Source organism: Zalophus californianus, chromosome X, assembly GCF_009762305.2.
Source record: "Zalophus californianus isolate mZalCal1 chromosome X, mZalCal1.pri.v2, whole genome shotgun sequence".
NCBI lineage: Eukaryota > Metazoa > Chordata > Mammalia > Carnivora > Otariidae > Zalophus > Zalophus californianus.
The window spans coordinates 47,182,386-47,203,271 of record NC_045612.1 but is presented as its reverse complement, the minus strand read 5'-3'; the positions used below and the strand labels follow the sequence as shown (position 1 = coordinate 47,203,271).

At 38.0% G+C, this 20,886-nt stretch overlaps 1 protein-coding gene across 4 annotated transcripts in view; it reads right to left on the bottom strand.

Annotated features, from left to right (window-relative positions):
• Positions 1-20,423, bottom strand: part of LOC113930978 (nuclear RNA export factor 2-like) — a 38,484-nt gene extending 18,061 nt beyond the window's left edge. For all 4 annotated transcript variants that reach the window (XM_035725638.1, XM_035725637.1, XM_035725639.1 and 1 more), the window contains exons 1-2: positions 20,310-20,423; positions 18,325-18,422 (exon numbers count right to left, since the gene is read on the bottom strand). In XM_035725638.1, coding sequence (XP_035581531.1) covers positions 18,325-18,422; positions 20,310-20,344 — 133 coding nt within the window. In that variant the 5' untranslated portion in view covers positions 20,345-20,423. The remainder of the gene's footprint in view (positions 1-18,324; positions 18,423-20,309) is intronic.
• Positions 20,424-20,886: the final 463 nt, after the last annotated feature.

Genomic DNA, 20,886 nt, shown 5'->3' with positions numbered 1-20,886 from the left:
ACAGCTACAGCAATCCCCAGACTGACCAACCAAGTCTAAACAGGGCCAGAGGCCTCCCTCATCAAGGTGATTCAGACAAGAGCGATCTCAAGCATAGCCTTGTTTTGGGAATCTCATAGGACAGTGGGCATGTGATTAAAAAGCCAGAGAGACCACGCACACACACATGTGCACACACGCATATCCACTTACTGAAGGATTGCCTCTCAGCATGATCCTTGTCTCATTGTCATGCCTAAAACAAAGGCAACAACAGGAGCATCGGAAATCAGCTGGTGCCTCTCACCCAGGCTGCCTGGGTTTCCCCTCAGTCTCTACCACAGTATTAACTGATCCTCCCATAAAGAAATGGTTGTGAGTATCCTTTACGACATCATGCGTGTTCGCATGGCTACTTCCTGTGTCGGTTTGGAATTCTGCCTACATCATTGCTATGCCATTGAGTACATGGTAATGGCATCCCTGCTATGGTAGGGAAAGAACAGGGTGAGAAGTAAAACACCACTTGCCCAATGGCAACCAACATTGGCTCAGTGTTGCGCAGACTCACTAGAGTTCTTTGACCTCCTCACAGAAGTCCAAAAACGATTGTATCCACAGTCCCTTTCCAGATCATGATTATTAGGCTCACAGGTGTTAGGTACATGTCCCAGGATTTCTCAGCCAAGTCAGTGGTGGAACAGAAATTGTGTCCTCACCTATTGGTCCGCCTCCACATCCTAAGTGTTCCTCTAGCTAGTGTGCTTATTCTCCTTTAATGGTGGACTTTCAGGTCTCAAGGACAGATTTCTGTGAGCAGACCAGGGATGATGTTTTGTGAGCAGGAGTTAGTCATTCTTGCTTGGGTGGGTACCAGGTGCCTTGGACCAAGTGGAGATATGCGTCTTGAACTAGATGAAGAAATCTGTTTGGATCACAGTGTTTGCAGATTAGGAGTCACTCTGAGGTGGCACTGTCTGGCATATAATGGGGCTTAATTAGTATTTGTTAAATGAATGCAGGCAATGTAGATTTGCGATCAACAAAGCCACTTTTGAGAATCCATACATCTCAATCATTTCTACCCACATCTACTTATTCCAGAAAAAAATGGGCTGCAGAACTGTTTCACAACCTGCTTGTAAAACTACCATGTGTTGAATTTGTCTTTTGCAAAATTAGTATTTTTTATTAGTGTACAATTAGAACTAGAGCTAATTACCCACCTCTTGATTAATGCTAAAACTACTGCTTTTCTGATCTGAGGATGCTTTTTTTTTTTAAATTTTATTTTATGCTATGTTAGTCACCATACAATACATCATTAGTTTTTGATGTAGTGATCCAGGATTCATTGTTTTCGTATAACACCCAGTGCTCCATGCAGTACATGCCCTCCTTAATACCCATCACTGGCTAACTCATCCCCCCACCCCCCTCCCCTCTAAAACCCTCAGTTTGTTTCTGAGAGTCCATAGTCTCTCATGAGAAAGGGAGGCTTTTGCAATCTGGTGGCAGAAATGAGAAGTTTTCCTTAAATCCAGCTGATATAGCTTCCTGGGTGCCTGGTATATGTAGGAAGAATGTTCTGGACCTACATGTATGTCTGTGAGTGCTCAGTTTTGTGACAGCAGTATGGTCCTTGTCTCAGAGGAAAACAAGAGTGTGTGCATGAGCATGTGTGTGTGCATGGGCATGTGTTGATATTATCAGTTTTACATTTGTATAATTAGATTACAGATACATGCATTTCAAATCATGTTAGAAAGTACATTGCCACACAAAACAGGACCCTAAAGTACATTTTCTTTTCATGTATTATATACTATATATACACCCAATATTTGCTTCTTGTTTTTAATATGCCCTTTAATTTTTTTTACATCTTGGCATTTTAATATTTGAATTGATTTTCAAATTTGAAGTATTAGAATTCTCTATACAAGGTATTTCTAATGGTGGAAGCCAAATTACCAAGTGGAGCATGGCGTGAGATTTAGGACAGTTCCAGGTTTTTATTCTGTGCTCTACAGCTTCCCAGAAGAAGCACATCATATTTTAAATTATAAGAGACAATTTCTTAAGGATATTTACACCAATATACTTCTCCACTAACAGTGCAGGAGGATCTAATTTCCTACAGTATGCTTAACCATTCAGAAGTCATTCTTACACTTTGACCCAGACATTTCACTTTAAAATATTCTATGCCGAAGTATATACTTATAATTATATGTCTGTGCTTTATAGGCTCTTTGACATAGAAAGACAATGGGATCAGGGAGTGGCCGATATTGACAGAAGAGGGGTAGAAATGATTGTCCCTCGAATCAAAGATGGGAAAGAAGGGGCATGGGTACCTGACATACAGAGCAAAAAGGCCAAGGGATGGATGTATGGGCCAGAAAGATGAGGGTGATCATTGGGAAGAGAATGAAACACAAATGGAAAAAGTCTATGAGGAACTGAATTCATCCTGGCAATATACACCTCTCTGGAAACCGTCCTTTCTTTCCATGTATAACTTGTCTGTCTCTGCTACTTCATCTTCAAGCTGAACACCAGAGAAATAGTTCCCACACAGTCTGAGAAAAGAGAGATCATATAGGGGAAGGGCATACAGTGATGAGTCTCTTGGACAGAGGGCTAGAGTTAAGGTCATGTTGGTCCCAGACACCATAGCCAATATTGCCCACTGGACTTTGGGTACCATCCCAGTGCTCATTTCAGCCCTAACGCAGAGTCATACATCATTGGTTATGGGCATAGGGTTAGAGGTCAGATCAATGGGGGCTTGAATCCTGGTGCTAAATTCTATGGTCCAGGGAAAGTAACTTTGACCTCATGGTAACTCACCTTATTTTTTTCCCCTTAAATTGAAAATAGTAACAGTTTTGCCTTATAGTTGTGAAAATTGAGTTAATATATGGAAATACATGGAAAGCACCTGGAGAAATGCCTGTGACCAAATAAACACTGTAAGTTAGCTATTATTAGGTCAGTACTTAGTACAACATCTGATGTTTAGTAAAGGATGAATGGGTGTTATTTGCATTCATTGTTATTAGTCCTCTGGGAAATGAGAAGGAAAACAGATGGGTGTGTGGGAGAAGATTGTGCGTCAGCTATTAATGTATTTTATAAAGTAGCAACAATAAAACAGGATAGCCTTAGTGTGAAATTATCTGACATTTATCTGATTAAGACAACCAAAATAAAAAGCTTACACTCTGAAACAGGCATACAGACTGATTTGAAAGGGGGCTTACATTCTGAGTTCCAGTATTTTTGCTAAAAATGTATTATTATTTTAAAAAGTGTGGGGCATCTGGATAGCTCAGTTGGTTAAGTATCTGACTCTTGATTTTGGCTCAGGTCATGATCTCAGAGTTGTGAGATCAAGCCCCATGTCAGGCTCCACGCTGCTTAAGATTCTCTCTCTCCCTCTCCCTCTGCCCCTCCCTCCCACTCCTGCTCTCTTTCTCTCTATAAAAAAATGATTCAAGTTTAAGTAGTAGGCTCAAAAAACAAGATAGAATACTCCTGACACCTTATGACACTATGTGAAAGAAAAAAAAGTCAGGATACAAAACTGTGTATTACAGAGTGATGTCAGCAACATGGTTGACCAGGAAGCTACAGGCCTTCCTTCCCCATCAGAGACATTGAGTTAACAACAACATATGAACCAGAATACCTCTGTAAAGACTGGAGATCAACTGAGAAAATACAGCTTTCAAGCCCTTATAAAACCAAGGAGGGATTTTTGCTAAAAGGGTAGTAAAATTCATGTTGTTTTGCAGGATTGTTCATGCCCCTCTGCCTTTGTGACACACCATAGAACAACTGGGAGGAAGCCGCCCATATTCCTTCTCTTCCCTTGGGATGGAAACAAGAGTGGGCCATATATCTAACATTATGGCTTGTTAGGGGACTGATCCAGGATGAATTTGTCTTGTTTAAATTAGAAAACTTACTGGGTTTGCATCAAAGTTTAGAAAGTGCTGAAAACAGAGGTGAGCAGGAAATTGGAACTGCAGTTTCACAGGCAGATGCCAGGGAGAGCAAGAGACCAGAAAAGGTATGAAAGGTCTTAGAGCTTCCAGCAAGGTTGACCTTAGCAAAGGTCATCCCCTGCATGAAGCCCGCACACAACAACTGGCAGAGTTGGTTGCTTTTTCAAATGCCCAAGTATCAGCAAAATTTACAAGGCCTACAAAGAAACAGGGAAATATGGTCCAGTTAAAAGAATAAAATAAAACTCCAGAACCTGTAAAATAAAAAGATCTGTGAGGTGTCTGACAAAGAATTTAAAATAATGATCCTAAAGATGCTCAAAAAGCTAAAAATGAAAACAGACAGAGAACTGGATGAAACAGGAAAACGATGTCTGAACAAAATGAGATCATCAACAAAATGATAAACACTACAAAAAAAGCAAAAATTCTGGAGCTGCAAGATACAAAAACAACTGAAAAATCTGTAAGGGGTTCAACAGTAGAATTGGTCAGGCAGAAGAAATAATCAGTGAACATGAAGACAGGTCATTTGAAATCACTGAGTCAGAGGAGCAAAAAGACAAAAGAATAAAGAAAAGTAAGGAGACCCATGGGACTTATGAGGCATTATAAAGAAGAACAATATATGCATTAGGGGAATCTCAGAAATAAAAGAAAAATGGGCAGAGAGCTTATTTGCAAAAATAATGGCCCAAACTTCCCAAATCTGAGGAAAGACATGGACATGATGACTCAAGAAGCTGAAGAAACTCCAATTAGGATAAATTCAAAGAGAATCACACTAAACTACATTATCAAATTGTCTAAAGTCAAAGACAATGAGAGAATCTTGTAAGCATCAAGAGAAAAGCAATTCGGGCACCAGTGGGGCTCAGTCGGTAAGCATCTACCTTCGGCTCGGTCGTGATCCCAGGGTCCTGGGATCGAGTCCCACATCGGGCTCCCTGCTCAGTGGGAAGCCTGCTTCTCCCTCTCCCACTCCCCCTGCTTGTGTTCCTGCTCTTGCTGTGTCTCTCTGTCAAATAAATAAATAAAATCTTAAAAAAAAGAGAGAAAAGCAATTCATCATGTACAAGGGAACTTTTTATATGATTACCAGTTGATTTGTCAGCCAAAACGTTGCAGGCAAGAAGGGAGTGAGATGATATATTTTAAGTACTGAAGTAAAAAAAAAAAAAAAACTGTCAACAAAGAATACTGTATCTGGCAAATTGCCTTTAACAAATGAAGGAGAAATTAAAACTTTTCCAGATAAACAAAAGCTGAGGGAGTTCATTCTCACTAGAATTGTTCTACAAGAAATACTAAAGGGAGTCCAAGCTAAAATAAAAGAATTCTAGACAGAAACACTAAGCTATATGAAAATATTAGATTCTGCAGTAAAGTTAAATACATGGGCAAATATAGTAACCTGTACTATTGTAATTTTGGTGCATTAAATGACAATGGGAATTTAAATGACAGAAATATTTTTAAAAACCTATAAATCTATGTTAATGAATATACAATATATAAAGATGTAATGTGCAATCTCAATAGCATAAAGTAGGGGAGGTGGAGGTGTAAAGCAGTAAAGTTTTTGCATGCAATTGAAGTTAAATTGTTATCAATTTAAAACAAATGCTATAATTTTTTAAAAAGATTTTATTTATTCATTTGAGAGAGAGAGATACAGAAAGAGAGAGAATGAGCAGGGGGAGAGGCAGAGGGAGAGGGACTCAATTAAATACAGAGGAAGACAGTGAGAGAGGAAAGTAGGGACAAAAAAGCTATAAGACATACAGAAAATAATGAACAAAATGGCAATAGTAAGTCCTTTCCCATCAGTTATTACTTTAAATATAAATGCATTTATCTCCCCAATCAAAAGACATAGATTGGTTGAATGGATTGAAAAAACAAGATCCAACTATATGCTCTCTACAAGAGATTAACTTTAGATCTAAGGACATATATAAGCTGAAAGTGAAAGGGTGGAAAAGATATTCTATGCAAATGGTAACCAAAAGAGGGATGCAGTGGCTATACTAACACCAGACAAAATATACATTAAGTAAAAAACTGTCAGAAAAGACAAAGAAGGACATTATATAATAGTAAAAGGATCAATTCAGCAAGACGATATAACAATTATTTATGTATGTATGCACTAAACTACAGAGTTCCTAAATATATGAAGGAATCTTTGATAAAATTGAAGGGGGAAATAAACAACAACACAATAATAGTAGGACACTGTAATACCTAACTTTCAATAATGGATAGAACATCCAGATGGAAGATCAATAAGGAAATAGAAGACTTAAGCAACAGTATAGATTAATTGGGCCAAAGAAACACATACAAAACACTCCCCCAAGAACAGCATACATTCCTCTCAAGCGCACATGGGACATTCTCCAGGACTGCATGTAAGGCCACAACGTTAAGTCTTAACAAACTCAAGAAGACTGAAATAATACCAATATCTCTTCCAATCACAATGGAATGAAACTAGACATCAATAGTATGAGGAAAACTGGAAAATCCATGAATGTACTGAAATTAAACAACACACTCATAAACAACCCATGGGCCAAAGAAATTACAAAGGAAATTAGAAACTACTTCTAGACAAATTAAAATGAACATAAAACATACCAAAACTTATGGGATGCAGCATAAGCAGTGCTAACAAGGAAGTTTATAGTTTTAAATGTGTACATTAAAAAGATAACAGGAGAGGAAGAAAAGGGGAGTATGTCAGAGGGGGAGACGAACCATGAGAGATGATGGACTCTGAAAAACAAACTGAGGGTTCTAGAGGGGAGGGGGGTAGGGGGATGGGTTAGCCTGGTGATGGGTATTGAGGAGGGCACGTTCTGCATGGAGCACTGGGTGTTATGAACAAACAATGAATCATGGAACACTGCACCAAAAACTAATGATGTAATATATGGTGATTAACATAACAATAAAAAAATTAAAAAAAAAAAAAAAAAAAAAAGATGAAAGATCCCAAATCAACAACATACTTTTATACTTCAAGAAATTAGAAAAAGGCCAAGCTAAACGCAAAACTAGCAGAAGGAAGGAAATAATTCAGTAAGAGCAAAGATAAATGAAATAGAGAAAAGATAAACAATAGAAAAAATCAACAAAACTTTAAAGTTGGGGTTTTGAAAAGATAAACAAAATTGACAACCCTCTAGTTAGATTCACTAAGAAAAAAATAAAGATCCAAATAACTAAAGTCAGAAATGAAAGAAGGACAATACAACTGATACTACAGAAATGGGAAGTATTATAGGAGTATACTATGAACAATTGTATGTCAACAAATTGGAAAACCTAGAAGAAATAAATTCCTAGAAAAACACAAACTACCAAGATTGAATCATAACTGAAATAGAAAATCTGAACAGATCGACAGTAAGGGGAGTGCATCAATTATCAAAAACCTCCCAACAAGGTAAAGCCCAGGGCCAGATGCCTTTCACTGGAGAATTTTATCAAATATTTAAAGAATGAATGCCACATGAAATCTGTCCAAAAAACTGAAGAAGGAACACTTCCAAGCTTATTCTAGGAGACCAGCGTTACCCTTATACCAAAGCCAGACAGACACTACAAGAAAACTATAGGCCAATATCCCTGGTGAATAATGATGCAAAATCCTCAACAAAATATGAGCAAACCAAATGCAACAGCACATTAAAAGGTTTATACACCATGACCAAGTGCAAGTTATGCATAGGATGCAAGAATAGCTCAACATGTGAAAATCAATCAATGTAATAAACTACATTAACAGAATGAAGGACAAAAACAAACTGATAATCACAGTTATACAGAAAAACATTTTACATAATTCAACACATTTTCATAATTAAAAAAGAAAACACTTGACAAAATAGGAATAGAAGGAAACATCACTAATCAGCAGAGGGATACAAATAAAAACCACAATGAGCTACCACCTACACCTATTAGGATGGCTACAAAAAACCCAAACAGAGCAAGTGTTTGTGAGGATGTGAAGAATTGGAAGCCCTGTGCACTGTTGGTGGAAATGCAAAACAATATAGCCTTTATGGAAAATAGTATGGTGATTCCTCAAAAAAAAAAAAAAACTACCATATGACCCAACAATCCCAATCCTGGTTATATATTAAGAATTGAAAGTGGAGTCTCAAAGAGACATTTGCACATGCTTGTTCATAGCACTATTCATAAACAACCAAGAGGTAGATGGTAAAATGTTCACTGATGGATGAATGGATAAAAAAATTTTGGTATATACATACAATAAGACATTATTCAACCTTAAAATGGAAGAAAATTCTGTCACATGTTACAAAATGGATGAACCTTGAAAATATTATGCTAAATGAAATAAGCTGGTCACAATAAAACAAATATTATATGATTCCACTCTTATGATGTATCTTAGGTAGTCAAATTCATAGAAACAGACAGTAGAATGGTGGTTATCAGGGGTTGGGGGAAAGGGCAAGGAGAACCTGCTGTTTAATATAGTTTCAGTTTTGTAAGATGAAAAAGTTCTGGAGATTGGTTTCACAACAATGTGAGTATACTTAACAGTACTGAACTATATACTTAGAAATGGTTATGATGGTAAATTTATGTTCTGTGTTTTTTACCACAATTTTAAAAAATGTACATTATAATACATTATTCAGAAATAAATATTAGTGAAAGTTTGTTTTGATTTATAAATATAAACACAAAGAAGTCAAGGTAAAAGAACATAAGAATGTCAACTGTGTTTAAAAATGGGTGATTGGAATGCAGATATTTATACTTTCATGTCCACGCTTCACTAGTATACACGGCTGGGTTGAGGTTTTGTCAGGTGCTTGGGGGGAAGCACTACTCTTATTGATTCATTACACAGCACAATAGAAATAATTTATTATTGATAATCAGATCCCCCTGTCTTCTCTCTGATTAATAAGCTGCAACAATTTGGACTATTCACCCAGTTTATCCTGATCCCAAATTATTTATATGTAAAAATCAGGGATTAGAGCTAACCACCACCTTGATCAAATATAAAGCATATACCACATGCGTATATACCATAGCAAATTAATCTCTTTTTCTCTCATCTCCATGTAAACCTTGATCTGCATTCTGTCACTACATATTCATTTTGTCTGCTCTAGAATCTCATATAAATGGAATCATACACCCTGTATGCCTCTGTGTCTGGCTTCTTTAAGTCAGCACAATGTTTTTGAGATCCGCCCAGGTTTTTGCCTTTTTTTATTGCTGAGTAATATCCCATCACATGTATCTGTATACCTTTGATATTATTTTAATGAGATTTCAGGAAGAAGTGAAAGTGAATCTTTATGTTAAATCAGCCATATTTCTTGATCAGTTTTCTATTCTTTTATAATGGATATAACCTCTTCCTTTATCACTCTTTTATCTCTCTAGAAAATATTATCTTAAGGTCCTGTTCAGCTTTTTCTATTTTTTTTTTTATATTCCCTTAGTGCAAATCATTTGATTTGTTGAGTTTGTTCTGTCTCTTCCACCCTTACCCTGGGTTGTAATTGTCTCCTGCAAAGAAAGCTTCACTGCCAAGTCAGCACTGTGCTCATGGGTGCTTGGCTTTCATCTGCACCTTGTTTATTACTATTGGCATATTATATGTATTTATTAATGTAATATTATTATTCCAAAACCACAAGTATAAAATTTTCAAATGAAATATTGTTAAATATTTACACTGTCATCATTTAAATCATTCAGGTAGTTCTGAACCTTGTTCACATACTAGAGCCACTTGGGGAGATAGAAAAAAGAGGGAGGAGTTAAGATGGCAAAGTAGTAGGGGGACATTAAGCTTGCCTCATCCCTCGAACACAGCTAGATAAATATCAAATCATTCTGAACACCCAAGAAATCAATCTGAGGACTGAGAGAACAAAACTGCACATCTATAGGTAGAAAAATGACCACCTGTGGAAGGTAGGAGCTGCAGAGAGTTGATTTGGGGGAGAAAAGACTGTAGGTGCTGGGAAGTGGAGGTAGCCTTGATCACAGAGAGGAGGGAGAGGGAGAGGGGGAGAGAGAGAGAAGCAGCAGGTAGGGGATTACACAAGAAAAATTCTTCTCCAAAACCACTAACTGGGGAAAGGGCGGGGGGACTGACTACCACAAGTTATTATAAGCAGCTGAGTGCAAAGTTTGAAATTTTAAAAGTCTGAGCCATCACCGGGGTCATGCCTAGTGGTGCTCCTGTGTGGAAGGAGGGCAGAGACCCAGAAGTGGGCAGCGTGGTCTGAGGATCCCCTGGGTGGCATGGGGAGAAACAATTCCCCTTCTTTGGAGTGAATTTGGGAGTGGTGGCACAGCCTCTCCGGGACAAAAGAACTGGCAGTGCCAACATGCTGCCCTATTCCCTAGCATAGGAACAAAGACACCAGCTGAGGGCAGAAAACCTTGGTGCCAACTTTTTGCTGCAGTTTACCATAATCTCTGAACTGCAGTGTGGTTGTGTCACCGCTTCTCTGGAACAAACCTGCAAACCGGGAAGTGTAGTGAGACCCTCTCCCAGAGGACCAGTGCAGGTCCAGGCCATGTGGGTTCCTAAAATTTGGGGTTTTGAAACCCAGCTGCATGCCTGAGGTAAAACACAGGAGTACTTTGCCATCTGGCAGGCAGATAGCTCAGACACAGACAGGGTAAAGGCATGGATCTGACAGAAGCCAGGGACACAATATGGGTGATTGTTTGCTCTTCTGTGAAGAGTGACAGGTGCAAACTCCCTGCTCCAAGGCAAGAGAGTGGGACAAGGCCATTCCCCATCCCCACCCATCAGCACTGAAAGACTTCAGTGAGCAACACAGTGCCCCCAGTGGAGGCTGGAGCTGCTTACGTCAAACCCCACCCCCCTGCACCCTGCAGGAGCATCTTTCCTAGGCAAGTTCTTCTGGAATCAGTTTAGCAGGCCCCACCCCTAGAAGACCAGCACAAACCCCTCATAAGCACCAAGTTTACTGATCATAGAGTGCTGCAAAGCTTCAGCTCTGGGGGAAATAGGATCTAGCTTCTTTTAACAAGCAGACCAAAAGACACCTAGTTAAAACTTGCCACACAGTAGACAAGGTCCAAACACTCCCCACTGCAGGCAAAAAAGAAACTCTGCAGAGGACTGACCTGAGGGTAGGAGCAGCTAAAACACTGGAGCAGAGTACATATAGGACTTTTTTTTTTTTTTTGGCCCTCTTCTTAATATAGCCATTACTCTCAGGAGCAGGAATATAAAGGCTTTCCTAACAATCACACACAAAAAACAGTGACCTAGACAAGATAACAAGACAGAAGAATTCACCTCAAAAGAAAGAACAGGAAGAAGTAAAGCCAGGGATTTAATCAATACAGATATAAGTAAGATGTCTGAACCAAAATTTAAAACAACAATTATAAGGATATTACCTGGGCTTGAAAAATGCATAGAAGACACTACAGGATCACTTACTGCAGAGATAAAAGAACTAAAAACTAGTCAGGCTGAAATAAAAAATGCTATAACTGAGATGCAAACCTGACTAGATGCCATGACAATGAGGTTGGATGAAGTGGTGGAATAAATCAGTAATATAGAAGATAAAATGATGGAAAATAATGAAGCTGAAAAGAAGAGGGAAAGAAAGGTATTGGATCACAAATGTAGATGTAGGGAACTCAGCAACTCCTTAAAGGTTAATAACATTCATATCATAGGAATCTCAGAAGACGAAGAGAGAGAGAAAGGGACAGAAGGTTTATTTGAGCAAATTACACCTGAAAACTTCTAATCTGAGTAAGGACATAGACATTGAAATCCAAGCACAGAGAACTCCCATTAAATTCAACAAAAGTTGGCCATCACTAAGACCTATCATAGTCAAACTCACAAACTACACAGACAAGGAAAGAATGCTGAAAGCAGCAAGGGAAAAAAGTCCTTAACCTGCAAGGGAAAGACAGATCAGGTTGCAGCAGAACTGTCCACAGAAACTTGGCAGGCCAGAGTGAGTGGCATGATATATTCAACATGCTGAATGGGAAAAATATGTAGCCAAGAATACTTTATCTGGAAAGACTGTCATTCAGAATAGAAGGAGAGATAAAGAGTTTCTCAGATAAACAAAAACTAAAGGAATTCAAGACCACTAAACCAGCCTTGCAAGAAATACTAAAGGTGACTCTGAGTGGGGAAAAAAAGACCAGAAGCAACAAGGACTAGAAAGGAACAGAGAACATCACCAGAAACATCAACTTTATAGGTAACACAATGGCACTAAATTTATATCTTTCAATAATCATTCTGAATGTAAATGTACTAAATGCTTCAATCAAAAGACACAGGGTATCAGAATGGATAATAAAAAAAAAGCCCCATCTATCTACTGCCTACAGGAGACTCGTTTTAGACCTAAAGACATCTGCAGATTGAAAGGGGATGGAGAACCACAGGGTATCAGAATGGATAAAAAAAAAAAAAAGCCCCATCTATCTGCTGCCTACAGGACACTCGTTTTAGACCTAAAGACATCTGCAGATTGAAAGGGGATGGAGAACCACCTATTATGCTTATAGACATCAAAATAAAGCTTGAGTATCCACAATTATACCATAAAAACTAGATTTTAAATCAAAGACTAGAGACGCCTGGGTGGTTCAGTCAGTTTAGCGGCTGCCTTCAGTTCTGGTCACAATCCTGGGTCCTGGGATCGAGTCCCACATTGGACTCCTTGCTCAGCAGGGAGCCTGCTTCTCCCTCTGCCTGCAGCTCCTCCTGCTTGTACTCTTGCTCACTCTCTCTCCCCTATGCTCTCTCTCTCTAGCAAATAAATAAATAAAATCTTAAAAAAAATAAACCAAAGACTATACCTAGAGATGCAGAAGGGCATTATATCATAATTAAGGGGTCTATCTATCCAGAAGATCTAACAAGTGCAAATATTTATGCTCCCAACTCAGGAGCAGCCAAATGTATAAATCAGTTAATAACAATCATAAAGAAACTCATTGATAATAATACAATACTTTAACACCCCACTTATAGCAATGGACATATCATCTAAGCAGAAAATCAGCAAGGAAACAATGGTTTTGAATGATACATTGGACTGGATCGACTTAATAGATTTATTCAGAACATTTCATCCTAAAGCAGCAGAATACACATTCTTTTAGAGTCTACATGTAACAATCTCCAGAATAGATCACATACTGGGTCACAAATCAAGCCTCAAAAAATACAAAAAGTTCAAGATAATAGCATGCATATTTTCAGACCACAATGCTATGAAACTTGAAGTCAACCACAAGAAAAAAATTTGGAAAGACTACAAATACATGGAGGTTAAAAACGTCTTGGTAAAGAATGCATGAGTTAACCAGGAAATTAAAGAAAAAATTTTAAAAAATACATGGAAGCAAGTGAAAATGAAAACACAACAGTTCAAAACCTTTGGGATGCAGCAAAGGCAGTCCTAAGAGGGAAGAATATTGCAATACAGGCCTATCTCAAGAAGTAAAAAAAGTCTCAGATACACAACCTAACCTTACACCTAAAGGAGCTAGAAAAGAAACAGCAAATGAAACCTAAAGCCAACAGAAGAAGGGAAATAATAGATTAGAGCAGAAATAAATGATATAAAAACAAAACAAAGCAAAAACCCACAGTAGAACAGATCAACAAAACTAAGAGCTGGTTCTTTGAAAGAATTAATAAAATAGATAAGCTCCTAGCCAGACTTACCAAAAAGAAAAGAGAAAGCACCCAAATAAAATCATGAGAGAAAGAGGAGAGATCACAACCACACCACAGAAATGCAAAAATTATAAGAGAATATAAAAAATTGTATGCCAACAAACTGGGCAATCTGGAAGAAATGGACAAATTTCTAGAAACATACAAACTACAAACACTGAAACAGAAAGAAATAGAAAATTTGAACAGACCCATAACCAGCAAAGAAATGGAATCAGTAATCAAAAATCTCCCAACAAACAAAAGTCCAGGGCCAGATGGCTTCCCAGGGAATTCTACCAGGCATTTAAAGAAGAGTTAATACCTATTCTTCTTAAACTGTTCCAAAAAATAGATGGAAGAAAAACTTCTAAACTCATTCTACAAGGCCAGCATTACCTTGATTCCAAAACCAAAGACCCCACTAAAAAAGAGAATTATAGGCCAATATCCCTGATGAATATGGATGCAAAAATTCTCAACTAGCAAATTGAATCCAACAGTACATTAAAAGAATTATTCACCACTATCAAGTGGGATTTATTCCTGGGCTTCAGGGGTGGTTCAATATTCACAAATCAATCAATGTGATACACCACATTAATAAAAGAAAGGATAGAACTGTATGATTTTATTAGATACAGAAAAAGCACTTGACAAAGTACAACATCCATTCTTGATAAAAACACTCAACAAAGTAGGTATACCTCAACATCATAAGGGCCATATATTAAAGACACAGCTATTATCAACCTCAACGGGGAAAAACTGAGAGCTTTTCCTCTAGGGTCACGAACAAGACGGGGATGCCCACTCTCACCATTACTATTTAACATAGTACTGGAAGTCTTAGCCTCAACAATCAGACAACAAAAAGAAATAAAAGGAATCCAAATTAGCAAGGAAGAAATCAAATTTCACTCTTCGCAGACAACATGATACTCTATGTAGAAAACCCAAAAAACTGGTGGAACTAATACATATATTCAGCAAAGTCACAGGATATAAAATCAATGTACAGAAATCTGTTGCATTTCTATGCACCAATAATGAAGCAGCAGAAAGAGAAATTAAGGAATCAATCCCATTTACGATTGCACCCCAAACAATAAGATACCTAGGAATAAACCTAACCAAAGAGGTAAAAGGTCTGTACACTGAAAAATATAGAACACTTAAGAAAGAAATTGAAAAAGACACAAAGAAATGGAAAAACATTTCATGTTCATGGATTGGAAGAACAAATATTGTTAAAATGTCTATATTACCCAAGGAAATCTACACATACAATGCAATCCCTAGCAAAATACCAACAACATCTTTCAAAAACCTAGAACAAACTATCCTCAAATTTGTATGGATCCACGAAAGACCCCGAACAGCCAAAGGAATTGTGAAAAAGAAAACCAAAGCTGGTGGCATCAAAATTCCGGAATTCAAGCTGTAGCCATCAAGACGGTATGGTACTGGCACAAAACCAGACACATAGACCAATGGAACAGAATAGAAAACCCAGAAATGGACATACAACTATAGGGTCAACTAGTCTTTGACAAAGCAGGAAAGAACATCCAATTGAAAAAAATAGTTTCTTCAAATGGTGCTGGGAAAACTGGACAGCAGCATGCAGAAGCATGAAACTGGAACACTTTCTTACACCATACACAAATATAAATTCAAAATGGATGAAAGACCTAAACATGAGACAGGAAAGCATCAAAATCCTAGAGGAGCACACAAGGAGCAACCTCTTTTACCTCGGCTGTAGCAACTTGTTACTAGACATGACTCTACTAGACACGACTCTAGAGGCAGGGGAAACAAAACCAAAAATGAACTGTTGGGACTTCATCAAGATAAAAAATTTCACGCAATGAAGGAAACAATCAACAAAACTAAAAGGCAACTTATGGAATTGTAGAAGATATTTATAATATGACATATCTGACAAAGGATTAGTATCTAAAATCTATAAAGAACTTCTCAAACTCAACACCCAAAAAACAAATAATCCAGTTTAGAAATGAGAAGACATGAATAGACATTTTTCCAAAGATGACACCCAGATAGCCATTAGACACATGAAAAGATACTCAACATCACTCATTATCAAGGAAATACAAATCAAAACCACGATGAGATACCACCTCAACCCAACAGAATGGCTAAAATTAAAACCACAGGAAACAATAGATGTTGGCGAGGATGTGGAGAAAAGGGGACCCTCTTACACAGTTGGTGGGAATATAAACAGAGGTGCAGCCACTGTGGAAAACAGTGTGGAGGTTTCTCAGAAAGTTAAAATAGACCTACCCTAAGATACAGCAAGTGCACCACTAGGTATTTACCCAAAGGATACAAGAATACTGATTTGAAGGGGCACGTGAACCCCTATGCTTGTAGCAGCATTATCTACAATAGCTAAACTATGGAAAGAGCCCAAATGTCCATCAACTGATGAATGGATAAAGAAAAAGTGGTATATACATAGGGTGGAATATTACTCAGCCATCAAAAAGAATGAAATCTTGCCATTTGCAATGATGTGGATGGAGCTAGAGTGCATTATGTTAGGTGAAAGAAGTCAGTCAGAGAAAGACAAATATGATATTATTTTACTCCTATGTGAAATTTAAGAAACAAACAGATGAACATAAGGGAAAAATAGAGGGGAAAACAAACGATAAGAGATTCTTAATGATAGAGAACAAACAGGGATGATGGAGGGAGGTGGATGGGGAATGGGCTAAATGGGCGATGGGTATTAAGGAGGGCACTTTTTATGATGAGCCATGGGTGTAATATGTAAGTCATGAATCACTAAATTGTACTCCTGAAACCAGTATTACACTATATGTTAACTAACTAGAATTTAAATAAAAATTTGAGAAAAAGAAATTATAAAAAAAGGAAAAAATTCTAGCACCAGGGTATACCTGCAACAATTAAAGCAGAATTGGAATCAGACTAGGCAACTACATTTTTTAAACTGTCCACATGACTGCAGTGTGCAACCAAGACTGAAAACTGTGTTAAAGTGTCAGTTTTTGGTTTATGCTTGCCAGGAGAGCCTAGGAATGATTTCCATCTCATTTGCTGACCTTCCACTCGGTGCTATTTTGGAGACCTAGTGATTCCATTAGCACAGAGCAGGGAACTGGCAAACTATGGCCCATAGACCAAACCGCTCCTGCGGCCTGTTTTTGTGGGCCCTGCAAGGTGAGAATGGCTTTTACATATTTGAATGTTTGGAAAATCAATCCCCACACCTGAGAATAGCTCTATCAAGAGCTATTCAAATCTGTTGTTGTCAACCAAAGGCTGCTATACGTATAACATGGCTCTGTTCCAGTAAAACTTTAAGTATGGCCACAGACACGAGAATTTCAAATAATTTTCATGTGTCATAAAATATTCTTTTAAATTGAAGAAATAGAAAATAATAATATAAGGGTTTTCCTTTTTTAATATAAAGAGGATTCTTGACAAATAATGCATTAAAAGGCAAAATTTTTGTTCAATCTTAGTTATAGAAATGCAAAAAATTGGAAATTAGCAAACCAAATCCAGCAATGGGTAAAACAGATAATACAACATAACAAAGTTGTGTTTATCCCAAACTTGCAGTGTGGTTTAACATTAGGAGATCCATAATGTAATCCATTAAGTTAATAAGATAAAGAAGCAGGAAAATGATAATCATCACAAAGTTTTCATAAGAAAAGGACATAAATAAAACTTAATAACCAATCAAGATTAAACAACTCTCAGCTAACCAAGAATAGAGAGCTATTTCTTTAAACTGATAACATGTATTTTTTTAAAAAGACAACAAACACCATACATAATTGTGAAACATTAAAAGCATTCCATTTTAACCAGAAGAGGCAAGGATGACTCATATAATCAGTTCTTTTAAAAAAAGAATTTATTTATTTAAGAGAGAGAGAGAGAGCATGAGTGGGGGGAGGGACAGAGAGAGAAGGAAAGAATCTCAAGCAGACTCTGCACTGAGCACAAAGCCCAACATGGGGCTCAAACTCACAACCCTTAGATCATGACCTGAGCCAAAATCAAGAGTCAGACGCTCAACCAACTAAGCCACACAGGCACCCCTCATATAATCAGTTCTGTTCAACATCTGACTGAGTCTCCTAGGCAGAGAATGAGTGCAGTTAACCAAAATAAATAAATGCATACATATATACATAAATTAATAAGTGTGTAAGAGTGAAGAAACAAAACTGTCTTCATAAAAAATTCCAGAGAATCTACAGAAAATTATAAGAATAGAGATTAACCAATTTATTGGATGTAATACTAATATATACAAAAGAATTGTACAAATAGAAAATAATATTTCATTGTGAATATATTATTTACAATAGCAAAAAGATATGGTCTGTGAAATATTCTGTGAATTGGCTCACTTGGAAACTCTCAGTTGTAAATTCCATGATGTTCTGTTAAAGCAGCCTGAATGGACTAAGACACTACCTCTCTCTTTGATATTCAAATTGCATATTAGCATAGTTATCTTAAAATATGATAATATAAAAATCCTTTTACCTTCATTTCTGTATGTTCCAAATTTCTCTGATGGAAGAACATATGTTTGTTGTTGGTGTCTTTCAGACATAGTGTTTTGTATATCAAACCTGGAAGTGCTGAAATGAGAGAAAAGGTAAAATGGATATCATATAATAAAAATATTACACATGACAATATTCTTTGTCTATCAAACAATATTTCAAAACCCCACAAACATAAACACAATCCTTTATTTGCTGAATTTTACTCATTCTCTACCATCTATGTGATCTTTATGAAATGTATCACCCATAATTTTACTTAATATGTTTTTCTTAAATAAATTTACTATTTTTTCCATATGAAGAACAGGAGGAAGGGAGAATTTTCAAGGATTCTAAGAAGCAATGGTTAGAAAATCAGGAGGAAAATCAGAAGGTAATAGTGTCTGGTTGGATTAGTTTAAGCCATTTAGAAATCCCTAGCACAAAAATATATGCACCCAATGTGCACTTTGAAAAACTGTTGAACTACAAAGTAAATCTAAGAAAAACATTCTAAAACTTCATATAATGGCTACTGTCACACTTAAAAATATTCTTTGAGTATAGCTGAACTTTCACTTTTATTGAAAAAATATCCAGTTCTTTAAAAAAGTCTCTCTTCTTCCCTCTCTATACAAAATCAAAGAAGAAAGAGAAATTAAGATCAGATTTGGAATTGTTTGTACAAATTGGCATCTAGAGGCGCCTGGGTGGCTCAGTTGTTAAGCGTCTGCCTTCGGCTCAGGTCATGATCTCAGGGTCCTGGGATGGAGTCTCCGCATTGGGCTCTCAGCTCAGCAGGGAGCCTGCTTCTCCCTCTCCCCCCTCCCCCCCGCTTGTGTTCCCTCTCTCGCTCTCTCTTTCAAAGAAATAAATAAATAAAATCTTTAAAAAAAACCAAATTGGCATCTAAGAGGTCTCTAGTGTCTTTGATAACAGCAAGACTCTCTGGAGTCTCCGCATTGGGGCTCTCAGCTCAGCAGGGAGCCTGCTTCTCCCTCTCCCCCCTCCCCCCCCGCTTGTGTTCCCTCTCTCGCTCTCTCTTTCAAAGAAATAAATAAAATCTTTAAAAAAAACCAAATTGGCATCTAAGAGGTCTCTGGTGTCTTTGATAACAGCAAGACTCTCTGGAGTCTCCGCATTGGGGCTCTCAGCTCAGCAGGGAGCCTGCTTCTCCCTCTCCCCCTTCCCCCCCCCGCTTCTGTTCCCTCTCTCGCTCTCTCTTTCAAAGAAATAAATAAAATCTTTAAAAAAAAACCAAATTGGCATCTAAGAGGCATCTAAGAGGTCTCTGGTGTCTTTGATAACAGCAAGACTCTCTGGAGTCTCCGCATTGGGGCTCTCAGCTCAGCAGGGAGCCTGCTTCTCCCTCTCCCCCCTCCCCCCCCCGCTTGTGTTCCCTCTCTCGCTATCTCTCTCTGTCAAAGAAATAAATAAAATCTTAAAAAAAAATTGGCATCTAAGAGGTCTCTGGTGTCTGATAACAGCACGGCTCCTAACTCATAGATGGCAGAGGAGTCCAATACAGACAGCTAATACGGCAGGGTGATAATCGAATAGGGCGTTAGTGTGGGGGTGCAGAAGAGGAATAGGAATGGGGTCCCACCGCGTTTCTAGAGACTGACCATTGAGAGAAGTACATGAACCTCTGCCGCATCCTCTCATGCCAATTCTCTGAGTAAATATCCAGTATTTACTGGTCCCCAACCCACCCGAGTGCCGCTTACCGCGGCAGGATATAAGTTGATGGAAAGGATGGGATCTGAACCCGAGTTTCAGGAAATTTCTCCCTTTTCCAGGGTGCAGACCACAGTTCTAAAGGTCTTCCCTTTGTATAGGTCTGACTTCGTACAAAGCTAAGTTGAGCCACATTTCAGGAGACTCCACACACTGAAAAGCACACTCGCACACGACCGTAGGGGACATAGGGGGATCACGTGACTGCAGGATCCGTGTAACCCACAGCTGTCGGGGGTCTACCTGACTTCCATGGCCTTCACTGGCAGGGTCCACATGACAGAAAGATCCAAGTGACTTCAGGGTTTAGGAGCAGTGGATTTTCATGTGACGGAGAAAGCTGAGCCTCACGAGACCAGAGGATATAGGTGACCAATGGTGATTGGGTAGTGCGGTGCTCACGTGACTGCCACGTAATGGTAGGAGTCACATGGCTCCTAACTCATAGATTTACAGTTTGGTAGCCTACGATCTCCATGTGATAGAGACACATGGTGGTGGCTCCAAGTGACCTTCCTTAGCACACAAGCTTGGGCTTTACCTGCCCCACCCCTTTTTTAATGTGCTAATTCTATGTTATTTTTCTAATAATACATGAGATTTAAAACATAAATTAATACATAGCAATGAAATGGGTCCTCCCTAAAACCATAACAATTGCCATATTGTGGAGATTACATCAAAAGCCTAAGGAGTGGTTACAGATAAGCATTGTTGACTTAATTTTGTGCAAGTCTAAAGGAAATTAAAGCAAACCAATAAGTGAATTTTAGCTTTTAATTTGAAAAAAAATGTGTAATTACTATGTGTCAAGGACTTA